The sequence below is a fragment of the Saimiri boliviensis genome, chromosome 3 (assembly GCF_048565385.1).
Source record: "Saimiri boliviensis isolate mSaiBol1 chromosome 3, mSaiBol1.pri, whole genome shotgun sequence".
Lineage (NCBI taxonomy): Eukaryota > Metazoa > Chordata > Mammalia > Primates > Cebidae > Saimiri > Saimiri boliviensis.
The window spans coordinates 180,952,805-180,965,522 of NC_133451.1; the positions used below are offsets into that span (position 1 = coordinate 180,952,805).

The 12,718-nt window shown below is 40.1% G+C and overlaps 1 protein-coding gene across 1 annotated transcript; it reads left to right on the forward strand.

The window, feature by feature from the left end:
* Positions 1 to 1,090: 1,090 nt before the first annotated feature.
* LOC120367755 (uncharacterized) lies at positions 1,091 to 12,321 on the forward strand. Its single transcript, XM_074397018.1, has 3 exons — positions 1,091 to 1,167; positions 1,590 to 1,685; positions 10,727 to 12,321. Exons 1-3 carry the CDS (start codon positions 1,134 to 1,136, stop codon positions 12,130 to 12,132), a joined length of 1,536 nt encoding a protein of 511 aa, XP_074253119.1. The 5' UTR covers positions 1,091 to 1,133; the 3' UTR covers positions 12,133 to 12,321.
* The last annotated feature ends 397 nt before the right edge of the window (positions 12,322 to 12,718 follow it).

The window sequence follows — 12,718 nt, forward strand, 5'->3', positions numbered from 1 at the left end:
TGAGTAGCTGGGATTACAGTTGTGAGCCACCGCACCTGGCCAGGGACTCTGCTCTGCCTGCTTTTTCTAACTAATGCTAATAATGTGTCTGGGAAAGCACAATCGCCTATTATCCTGGGACTTTTTCCCAAGTGCAGACTTACTCAGACATTGCTGCCTTCTGTTGTCTCTGAAACTTAAAAAAGCCAACAAAAAATAGATTTCAGGATGGAGATCGATTGTCTTTATTTGTATCGGAAGTATTTGTATTGTGGCAGTTTTCAACAAGACGGGACTTGTTGAAAAAGCCCATTCCTAGACCTTTTCAGATGCTGCAGAATTACATTGCATAAAGCAGGGCCAAAATTACCAAGTGATTATAAACTTGATGCAATTAAGATACATTCAGGAGAGTTTAGTTCAACCTTTGCATCAAAGGAAGGCTGCACTGCCTGTCCTGTTTCAGTTTGGAAGGAAGAGGTCAGTGTAGTTTATGCTCCCATTACTGTAAAAAAAAAAAATGCTGGTGTCTAATAGGAGAGGACAGGAAAAAATAAACAGGAGTTCAAGACCAGCTTGGCCAACATGGAGAAACCCCATCTTTACTAAAAATACAAGAATTAGCTAGGTATGGTGGCTCACACCTGTACTCCAAGCTGCTTGGGAGGGTGAAGCAGAATAATTGCTTCAAGCTGGGAGATGGAGGTTGCAGTGAGCCAAGATCATGCCACTGCACTCCAGCCTGGGTGACAGAATGAGACTCGGTCTCAAAACAAAACAAAACAAAACAAAAGACATGTGCATGTTGATGTACTTAATTTTATAATTTATCATCTAGAAAAGTATTTTATCTACAGTGGTATTGTGGCTCTTATGCTATCCTCTTTTCTCAGAGTTAGAGAATACTACATTGTTAAAAAATTATCTTACTGAATAATTTTAGTCATTCTTGTAAGTTAGAACCACTTCTTTTTACTCTTTTTTAACTTGAGTCAAATAAAAATCTCTGCCTATGGCCGCTTGGTAAGTGTTTGTGCCTTCCTGAGTGTTTTTTATTTCAGGACCTGTTGGCATTCAGAGATGTAGCCATCGAATTCTCTTTGGAGGAGTGGCAATGTCTAGATCGTGCTCAGCAGAATTTATATAGAGATGTGATGTTAGAGAACTACAGAAACCTGGTCTCCCTGGGTGAGGAGAGCTTCCATACACAGTTCCTAATGTATTTCCTTTCTTTTCTAAGATGTTTTTTGGTAATTTATGTTTGCATGAGTGAATTTTAGATCTCCTATTTTAAGTAACTCTTGGAGATTCATTGGTGTAGAAAAAATTCTTCAAGATGTTTTATCTTGACCTGAACTTTTCACTTTCCTGAGCTTATGCATCCTTTGTTTTAGAATAGTGTCAACTCCAAAACTATTGTGGCATAAAATGTCATTGCCCACACCTTAGAATTCAATTGCCACCATCAATTTTTGATTCAGTAGTACTGAATAGTGAAATTAAGGACATACATTCTAAATATTTAGAAAGTTCTGTTACTAAGAATAATCTAGGTTGGTAATTAAAGAATTTGCTAATATTTATGTTACCTTTTTTTCTTAATAAAACAGGTATTGCTGTCTCTAAGCCAGACTTAATCACCTACCTGGAGCAAAACAAAGAGCCCTGGAATATAAAGAGAAATGAGATGGTAGCTAAACACCCAGGTAAGTGAGAGTAGAAAAAGCAGGATGACACAAATGAGAGGCACAAAAGTCAAGGAGGAAGACAGTCCTTCAAATGTGGTCTGGGGATCTGTGCTTCAATGGAAAGAGTTTCTGAGAAGCCCGAGTAATTATTTTCCTTTGCGCTCATAAACCTGTCTCATGGTTTTAAATTCTCTAAGGATTCTACTTTTGCTTCAGGAATCTTCCTTCAAGTTCAGAGTGTGAGCCAAAGTTTTCTTTATGGTTTATAACAGGCATTCCCAAACTATGGCCCTCTGGCCACATGCGGCCCCCTGAGGCCATTTATCCAGCCCCGCGCCGCACTTCAGGAAGGGGCACCTCTTCGTTGGTGGTCAGTGAGAGCACAGTATGTGGCGGCCCTCCAGTGGTCTGAGGGACAGTGAACTGGCCCCCTGTTTAAAAAGTTTGGGGACACCTGGTTTATAAAGTAATGCACAAACTGCTTTGCCATAGCTTTTGGGGATACACAAATACCTGCATATTTTTGAAAAACTATGTTACACCATTCTTAAAATTCTTTTTTTGCATCCTGTGTAAAATGTGTGACAATGGTAGTTTCTGCTTCATCGGTGGTTGTCCATTTTTCTGCATATGCCATTCTTTGTTTATTACTATAGCCTTGAAATATATTTTAAACTTGTTTACAAAATTTTTTTATTTTTAAATTTTTATCCATGTATTTATTTATTTATTTATGTAGAGGTTGTTTTATGAGACTTGCTATGAAGGGATATGTAAACAGGATACCTCTCATGTCTTCATTTTACTGTGTTGCGTATTTTAGATATAGATTCATAAATTCAATTGCTGTATTATGTAATTTCATTTCTAACTATTTGAAGAATATTCATGATATTTCTTATGATGGCTGCATTTTTTTCTCATCAACAACTTACATATGTTTCAGTTTCTTTACCTAATCAACATAGTTGGTGTTTTTAAAAGAAATTATATTGGCCATTCTAATCTATATAAGGTAATTGTGTTTTGTATTTTTATTTTGTTTTTCATTTTTCTATAATTATTAATTTTGTGCAACTTTTCAAATGCTTCTTCTGGTTTCTATATGTTTTTAATTAAAATTTAATTTAATCATTTGGTCTATTTTTTTCTTTCCTTTTCTTTTTTTTTTTTTTTTGAGATGCAGTTTTGCTCTTCTTGCCCAGGCTGAAGTGCAATGGTGCAGTCTCTGCTCATGGCAACCTCTGCCTCCTGGATTCAAACTATTCTTCTGCCTCAGCCTCCTGAGTAGCTGGGATTACAGGGATATGCCACCATGCCCAGTTAATTTTGTATTTTTAGTAGAGATGGGGTTTGGCCATGTTGGCCAGACTGATCTCTAACTCCTGACCTCAGGTGATCTGAAGCCATCTCAGTTTCCCAAAGTTCTAGGATTACAGATGTGAGCCATCATGCGTGGCTCATTGGTCCATTTCTAAATGAACTAATTCAGTCTACTGTTTCAACAGTATATTTTAAACTGGTTTTAAAAAGGGACTTCAGTGGCATAGAAAAATTTGTCATCATTATATTTCTTTTTCTTTTCTTTTCTTTTTTTTTTTTGAGACAGACTTTCACTCTTGTCACCCAGGCTGGAGTGCAATGGCGCGATCTCGGCTCACTGCAACATCCGCCTCCTGGGTTCAGGCAATTCTCCTGCCTCAGCCTCCCGAGTAGCTGGGACTACAGGTATGCGCCACCATACCCAGCTAATTTTTGTATTTTTAGTAGAGACGGGGTTTCACCTTGTTGACCAGGATGGTCTCGATCTCTTGACCTCATGATCCACCCGCCTTGGCCTCCCAAAGTGCTGGCATTACAGGCGTGAGTCACCGCGCCCGGCCTGTCATCATTATATTTAAATGTATTTGTTTGTTTAGGTTCTTAATTTTTTACATTTATGTGGGTTTTTATACCTTCACAATTTGTTTTTATTGTCCCAAGCCTTTTGTTATTTTTATTTTTCCAATTTTATTTAGGTGTCTGGTTTTTTATTTTTTTCATTGAGCATAATATGTATTATCTTAAAAATTTAAAGGTAATATGTACATCATTATTTTTATTGCAATTTTTTATTTTATTTTTTTTTTGTTTGGTAGATGTAGAGTTGATTTTTATTTTATCGCATTTTAGGTTGTGGGGTACATGTGAAGACCATGCAAGATTGTTGCATAGGTACACACATGGCAGTGTGATTTGCTGCCTTCTTCCCCTCAGCTATATCTGTCATTTATCCCCATGCTATCTCTCCTCACCTCCCCACCCCCCATCCCTCCCCCAGTTCCCCCCAACGTACCCCAGTGTGTAGTGCTCCCCTCCTCGTGTCCATGTGTTCTCGTTGTTCAACACCTGCCATGAGTGAGAACATGCAGTGTTTGATTTTCTGTTCTTGTGTCAGTTTGCTGAGAATGATGGTTTCCAGGTTCATCCATGTCCCTACAAAGGACAAGAACTCATCGTTTTTGATGGCTGTGTAATATTCCATGGTGTATATGTGCCATGTTTTCCCTGTCCAGTCTATCATCGATGGGTATTTGGGTTGGTTCCAAGTCTTTGCTATTGTAAACAGTGCTGCAATGAACATTCGTGTGCATGTGTCCTTATAGTAGAATGATTTATAATCCTTTGGATATATACCCAGTAATGGGATTGCTGGGTCAAATGGGATTTCTATTTTTAGGTCCTTGAGGAATCGCCACACTGTCTTCCACAATGGTTGAACAAATTTACACACCCACCAACAGTGTAAAAGTGTTCCTATTTCTCCACATCCTCTCCAGCATTTGTTGTCTTCAGATTTTTAAATGATCACCATTCTAACTGGTGTGAGATGGTATCTCAATATAGTATTGATGTACATTTCTCTAATGACCAGTGATGATGAGCATTTTTTCATATGTTTGTTGGCCTCCTGTGTGTCTTCTTTTGTAAAGTGTCTGTTCATATCCTTTGCCCACTTTTGAATGGGCTTGTTTGTTTTTTTCTTGTAGATCTGTTTTAGTTCTTTGTAAATTCTGGATATCAGCCCCTTGTCAGATGGGTAGACTGAAAAAATTTTTTCCCATTCTGTTGCTTGCCAATTCACTCGAATGACTGTTTCTTTTGCCATGCAGAAGCTGTGGAGTTTGATTAGGTCCCATTTGGCTATTTTGGCTTCTGTTGCCAATGCTTTTGGTGTTTTGATCATGAAGTCCATGCCTATGCCTATGTCCTGAATGGTTTTGCCTAGATTTTCTTCTAGGGTTTTTATGGTGTTAGGTCTTGTGTTTAAGTCTTTAATCCATCTGGAGTTAATTTTACTGTAAGGTGTCAGGAAGGGGTCCAGTTTCTGCTTTCTGCATATGGCTAGCCAGTTTTACCAACACAGTTTATTAAACAGGGAATCCTTTCCCCATTGCTTCTTTTTGTCAGGTTTGTCAAAGATCGGATGGTTGTAGATATGTTGTGTTTCCTCTGAGGCCTCTGTTCTGTTCCATTGGTCTATATCTCTGTTTTGGTACCAGTACCATGCTGTTTTGATTACTGTAGCCTTGTAGTATAGTTTGAAGTCCAGTAGTATGATGCCTCCTGCTTTGTTCTTTGTGCTTAGAATTGACTTGGCTATGCGGGCCCTCTTTTGGTTCCATATGAAGTTTAAGGTGTTTTTTTCCAGTTCTGTAAAGAAGGTCATTGGTAGCTTGATGGGAATAGCATTGAATTTGTAAATTACTTTGGGCAGTATGGCCATTTTCACGATGTTGATTCTTCCTAACCATGAACATGGGATGTTTCTCCATCTATTTGTGTCCTCTCTATATCGTTGAGCAGTGGCTTGTAGTTCTCCTTGAAGAGGTCCTTTACGTTCCTTGTTAGTTATATTCCTAGGTATTTATTCTCTTTGTAGCAATTGTGAATGGCAGTTAGTTCTTGACTTGGCTCTCTTTAAATCTGTTACTGATATATAGGAATGCTTGTGATTTTTGCATGTTGATTTTGTATCCTGAGACTTTGCTGAAGCTGGTTATCAGTTTCAGGAGATTTTGGGCTAAGACGATGGGGTCTTCTAGATATACAATCATGTCATCTGTAAATAGAGACAATTTGATTTTCTTCTTTCCTATTTGAATACCCTTTATTTCTTTTTCTTGCCTGATTGCTCTGGCTAGAAATTCCAGTATTATATTCAATAGGAGTGGTGAGAGAGGGCATCCTTGTGTAGTGCTAGACTTCAAAGGGAATGCTTCCAGCTTTTGTTCATTCAGTATGATATTGGCTGTTGGTTTGTCGTAAATAGCTTTTATTACTTTGAGATACATTCCGTCAATACCGAGTTTATTGAGGGTTTTTGGCATAAAGGGTTGTTGAATTTCGTCAAAGGCCTTCTCTGCGTCAGTTGAGATAATCATGTGGTTTTTGTTTTTGTTTTGGTTCTGTTTATGTGGTGAATTACGTTTATGGACTTGTGAATGTTGAACCAGCCTTGCATCCCTGGGATGAATCCTACTTGATCATGGTGGATAAGCTTTTTGATGTGCTGGTGCAATCAGCTTGCCAGTATTTTATTGAAGATTTTTGCATCTATGTTCATCATGAATATTGGCCTGAAGTTTTCTTTCCTTGTTGAGTCTCTGCCGGGTTTTGGCATCAGGATGATGTTTGTCTCATAAAATAATTTTGGAAGGATTCCCTCTTTTTGGATTATCTGGAATAGTTTCAGAAGGAATGGTACCAGCTCCTCTTTGTATGTCTAGTAGAATTCAGCTGTGAACCCATCTGGGCTTTTTTTGGGTTGTAGGCTTAATTGCTGCCTCAACTTCAGATCTTGTCAATTTTAGACCTCTCCTTTCTTCTCATGTGGGCACTCATTGCTATATATTTTCCTCTAGAGACTGCTTTGAATGTGTCCCAGAGATTCTGGTATGTTGTGTCTTCGTTCTCATTGGTTTTGAAGAACATCTTTATTTCTGCCTTCATTTCATTGTTTATTCAGTCAACATTCAAGAGCAAGTTGTTCAGTTTGCATGAAGCTGTGCGGTTCTGGGTTAGTTTCTGCATTCTGAGTTCTAACTCGATTGCACTGTGGTCCGAGAGACTGTTGGTTATGCTTTCCCTTCTATTGCATTTGTTGAGGAGTGATTTATTGCAATTATGTGTTCAATTTTAGAGTAGGTGTGATGTAGTGCTGAGAAGAATGTATATTCTGTGGATTTGGGGTGGAGAGTTCTGTAAATGTCTCTTAGGTTTGCTTGTTCCAGGTCTGAGTTGAGGTCCTGGATATCCTTGTTAATTTTCTGTCTGGTTGATCTGTCTAATATTGACAATGAAGTGTTAAAGTCTCCCACTATTATTGTGTGGGAGTCTAAGTCTCTTTGTAAGTCATTAAGAACTTGCCTTATGTATTGGGTGTGTATATATTTAGGATCGTTAGCTCTTCTTGTTGCATTGATCCTTTTACCATTATGTAGTGTCCTTCTTTGTCTCTTTTGATCTTTGTTGCTTTGATGTCTATTTTTTTTTTTGCTCTCCATTTACTTGGTAGATCTTCCTCCATCCCTTTATTTTGAGCCTTTGTGTATCCTTGCATGTAAGATGGGTTTCCTGGATACAGCACACTGATGGGTTTTGTCTTTTTATCCAATTTGCCAGTCTGTGTCTTTTGATTGGGGCATTTAATCTATTTACACTTAGGGATGGTATTGTTATGTGTGAATTTGATACTGTCGTTTTGATGTTACCTGGCTGTTTTGTTGGTTAGTTGATGCACATTCTTGATTGTGTTGATGCTCATTACTGTATGGTATGTTTTTGGAGTGGCTGGTACTGGTTGTTCCTTTATATGTGTAGAGCCTCTTTTAGGAGTTCTTGTAGAGTAGGTTTGGTGGTGATGAAATCTCTGAGAACTTGCTTGTTTGCAAAGGATTTTAGTTTTCCTTCACTTATGAAGCTTAGTTTGGCTGGATAGGAGATTCTGGGTTGAAAGTTCTTTTCTTTAAGGATGTTGAATATTGGCCCCCACTCTTCTGGCTTCTAGGTTTCTGCTGAGAGATCTGCTGTGAGTCTGGTGGGCTTCCCTTTGTGAGTAACCCGACCTTTCTCTCTGGCTTCCCTTAGCATTTTCTCTTTCATTTCAACCCTGGTGAATCTGACAATTATGTGCCTTGGGGTTGCTCTTCTTGAGGAATATCTTTGTGGTGTTCTCTGTATTTCCTGGGCTTGAATATTGGCCTGCCTTGCTAGGTTGGGGAAGTTTTCCTGGATAATATCCTGAAGAGTATTTTCCAGCTTGAATTCATTCTCTTTGTTTCATTCAGGTACACCTATCAAACGTAGATTAGGTCTTTTCACATAGTCCCACATTTCTTGAAGATTTTGTTCATTCCTTTTTGCCCTTTTTTCTCTGTTCTTGCCTTCTCCTTTTATTTCATTGAGTTGATCTTCGACCTCTGATATCCTTTGTTCTGCTTGGTCAATTCGGCTGTTGAAACTTGTGCATGCTTCGCGAAGTTCTCATGTTGTGTTTTTCGCTCCATCAATTCACTTATATTCCTCTCTGTGTTATCCATTCTTGTTAGCATTTCGTCCAATCTTTTTTCAAGATTCTTAGTTTCTTTGCATTGGGTTAGAACATGTTCTTTTAGCTCACTGTAGTTTCTTACTACCCACCTTCTGAAGTCTGATTCTGTCATTTCATCACCCTCCTGCTCCAACCGGTCTTGTTCCCTTGCTGATGAGGAGTTGTGATCCCTTTTAGGAGGAGAGGTGTTCTGGTTTTGGGAGTTGTCATCCTTTTTGCGCTGGTTTCTTCCCATCTTTGTGGGTTTATCCACCTGTTGTCTTTGTAGTTACTGTCTTTCAGATTGGGTCTCCGAGTGAGCTTCCATTTTGTGGATGCTGAAGTTACTTCTTTTTTTTTTTTTTTTAAGCTTTCCTTCTAACAGTCTGGCCCCTCTGCTGTAGGACTTCTGAGGTCCACTCCAGGCCCTGCTTGCCTGGGGATCACCTGCAGCAGCTGCAGAACAGTAAGGGTTGCTACCAGTTCCTCTTCTGCTATCTTTGTCCGAGAAGGATGCTCGCCAACTGTCAGTCCATTCTCTCATTTATGAGGTGACTCTTTCGATCTATGGGGGTCAGGAAGCTGCTTGAGGAGACAGTCTGTCATTTATTGGGGCTCAAGTCCTGAGCTGTGAGCTCTGTTGTTCATTCAGAGCTGCTGGGCAGGTACGTTTAGGTCTGCTGCAGCTGAACTCATAAACCGCCTTTTGTTCCCAGGTGCTCTGTCCCAGAGAGTTAGGGCTTTATGAGTTTCCATTGTGCTGCTGCCCTTTGTGATTTTTCTTTCTCGGCTGCCGCACCCGGCTAACAGCCCACCTCGTCACTGTCTGCCTGCAGAGGCTTTGCTGAGCTGCTGTGGGCTCCACCCAGCTGCCATGTCATCTTCCCTGCAGTCCTGTTTATATGGGCGTAGTTAGAACTGCCTCAGCAATGGGGGCCCTGCCTGTGTTATGGCATACTCTCTCTGTTGTGGCAGGTTTCCTCGTCAACGGCGGGTTGCCTCAGCAACAGCCTGCCTCCGTAGTGGTGGAGAGTCTCAGTAATGGCAGACGCCCCTCCCCCGCAGAGCTGAACCATCCCGGATTCAGCTCTGCTTGCTGTGAAACGCTCAACCCAGCGCATTTTCAATTACTGTTTTTGTTGTCGTTGTTGTTGGGGGGCGGGGGGTGGGACCAACCGAGCCTGATCACCTGGCTCCCTGACTCAGAGTCTTTTTTTTTTTATTTTTTAAGTTGAACGACCCAGCATTCCAGTTGCCTGTTGAAAAGGTGCTGGGATCTCCTGTGCCACGACTCACTGAGCTGGCTCATACAGCAGCGCCGAGGTTCCTGGCGGTTTTTTTGCCTTGGAATCTCCTGGCCTGGCTCGATACTTCAGATGAATGGGCAACTCTGCCGTCTCAGGGCTCCAATCACCAGCTAAGAGGGCTCCCAGACCAGTGGCTTTTGTACGGAGAACCACCGCAACAGGGCATGATCAAAGCAGCCGCGCGGGCCCAGTCAGCCCCGAGGGGGCCAAAACAGACACACCAGCCAGAACAGCAGCACTGGCGACCCCTTTGCCTGGGTATCTCCTGGTCTGTGGGCGATAAAAATTTATCTGGAAATGCAGCATTCACTCACCCTCTGCACTTTCACTGGGAGCTGAGGTCCTGAGCTGCTCTTAGTTGGCCATCTTCCCAGCAGTCTCCCTTTTTTAATTTTTTTATTGAACAACGTTGTTCTAATATTTTGTATACGCTGTAATCTTTGGTTGAGATGTAGACATTAGCGTAAAACTACCTTTCACAATCTTTGTAATGTAGCTCTTTTCTGACATAGCCTAAAACCAATTGTCTTGGTTAGAGATTCTGGGAGTCTCTCAAACATTGTTCTCAGGATGTGTCCTGTGTGCAATTCGGTATTTACTTTTTTAGTTAAAAGACCTCACCATGTTTCTTCTTTCCAGTCGGTAACTACTTTCTACACCTGTTTAATGTCCATGCTGCTGCAGTCTTTCTGCTGCTGTAACATTCACTTTTGATCTCAAAAGACTTAAAGTTGTCATTTCAAAGTATACCACCATTTCATTCGGCATGTTCTGTCCTGGAAGATAGAAAGGCCCCCAAAAGCCAAAAGTAAAGACATAGTTGCCAGTATTTTTCTTGTCTCTTGAGATAGAAGCCAGAAGTTGACAGTTTACTCCTACAGACACCATGTTCTTCTATTGGGGCTGAGAAAGGGCTGTGTTGGGAAATGTAGCAGACTTTTCTTTCTACAGGGCTCTTGGCATTGTGCTTAGCTGGTGCACACACTTTATTTATAAATTTCCAACAAAGATATTTTCATCACTGTTTTTGTTACATTTATACATCTATAAAGAAATTACAGCCTGCGGTATTTTAATACGCCATTTTGCTAATGTACCTGGTATAATTTTATGTATGATTTTTAAAGTATATTTATCTGAGTCTATTAAGTGGAGTCAGTTGCAATTTTTATGTCTTTCAGTTACGTATTCATATTTTACCCAAGACCTTCAGCCAGATAAAGGCATAAAAGATTCACTCCAAAAAGTAATACCAAGAAGATATGGAAAAATTAGTACCAAGAAGATACGTGGACATGAGAATTTACAATTTAAAAAATACAATGAAAGTGTGGGTGACTGTGAGGTGCACAAAAGAAGTTATAATGAAGTTAACCAATGTTTGTCAACTACACATAACAAAATATTTCAGACTCATAAATGTGTCGAAATCTTTGGTAAATTTTCAAATTCCAATAGACATAAGACAAGACATACTGAAAGGAAACATTTCAAATGTAAAAACTATGGCCAGTCATTTTGCATGCTTTCGCACCTAAATCAACATCAGATAATTCATACTAGAGAGAATGCCTACAAATGTGAAGAATGCAGGAAATCATTTAACTGCTTCTCAAGCCTTACCAAACATAAAAGAATTCATACTGGAGAGAAACCCTGCAGATGTGAGGAATGTGGCAAAGCTTTTAGCTGGTCCTCAACCCTTGCTAAACATAAAAGAATTCATACTGGAGAGAAACACTACACATGTGAAGAATGTGGCAAAACCTTTAGCTGCTCCACAATCCTTACTGACCATAAGAGAGTTCATACTGGAGAGAGACCCCACACATGTGAAGAATGTGGCAAAGCCTTTAGCTCATCCTCAACCCTCACTAAACATAAAAGAATTCATACTGGAGAGAGACCCTACACATGTGAAGAATGTGGTAAAGCCTTTAGCTTATCCTCAACCCTCACTAAACATAAAAGAATTCATACTGGAGAGAAACACTACACATGTCAAGAATGTGGCAAAGCCTTTAGCCAGTCCTCAAACCTTGCTAACCACAGGAGAGTTCATACTGGAGAGAGACCCTACACCTGTGAAGAATGTGGCAAAGCCTTTCGCCGTTCCTCAAACCTTGCTAACCACAAGAGAATTCATACTGGGGAGAGACCCTACACATGTGAAGAATGTGGCAAAGCCTTTCGCCATTCCTCAAACCTCGCTAACCACAAGAGAGTTCATACTGGAGAGAGACCCTACACATGTGAAGAATGTGGCAAAGCCTTTAGCTTATCCTCAAACCTCACTTACCACAAGAGAATTCATACAGGAGAGAGGCCCTACACGTGTGAAGAATGTGGCAAAACCTTTACCCGCTCCACAATCCTTGCTAACCACAAGAGAATTCACACTGGAGAGAGACCCTACACATGTGAAGAATGTGGCAAAGCCTTTACCTTCTCCTCAACTCTTAATATTCATAAGAGGATTCATACTGGAAAACCCTACAAATGTGAAGAATGTGACAAAGCTTTTAAGTGGCCCTCAGGTCTTGCTAATCATAAGATAATTCATACTGGAGAGAAACCCAGTGAATGATGTGGCAAAGTCGAACTCTCGGGCCCTATAATAAAATAATTTATACTGGGAAAAATCACTGCAAGTGTGGAGAATATGGGCAAGCCTTTTTAACCAGTTCCAAACCTTTATTGTACATAAGAGAATTCAGCTTCGACAGAAATCATATAAATATGTTTAAAAGGTAACAAAGCTTTTAATCAGCTCTCAAACTTTAAGGAATCCATGAGAATTTATTTTTGAAAAAAATTATTTTTAAATGGAGTCTCACTTTGTCAACCAGGCTGGAGTGCAGTGGCACAATCTCAGCTCACTGCAACTTCTGTCTCACAGGTTAAGGCAATACTCCTGCCTCAGCCTCCTGAGTAGCTGGGATATCAGGCATGTGCCAGCACACTGGCTGATTTGCGCATTTTTAGTAGCGAAATACAAAAATTGTGGGAAAAAAATGTGGCAAAGCATTTAACTGGCTCTCTATCCTTATTAATTAAAAAATGTTTTACTGGAGAAAAATCACATACATAAAAAATGTGATAGAGCATTTAAACACACCTCAAACTTCTCTGAAAAACACTGGGAGAGACTCTGGAAATGTGTCAGATGTGGC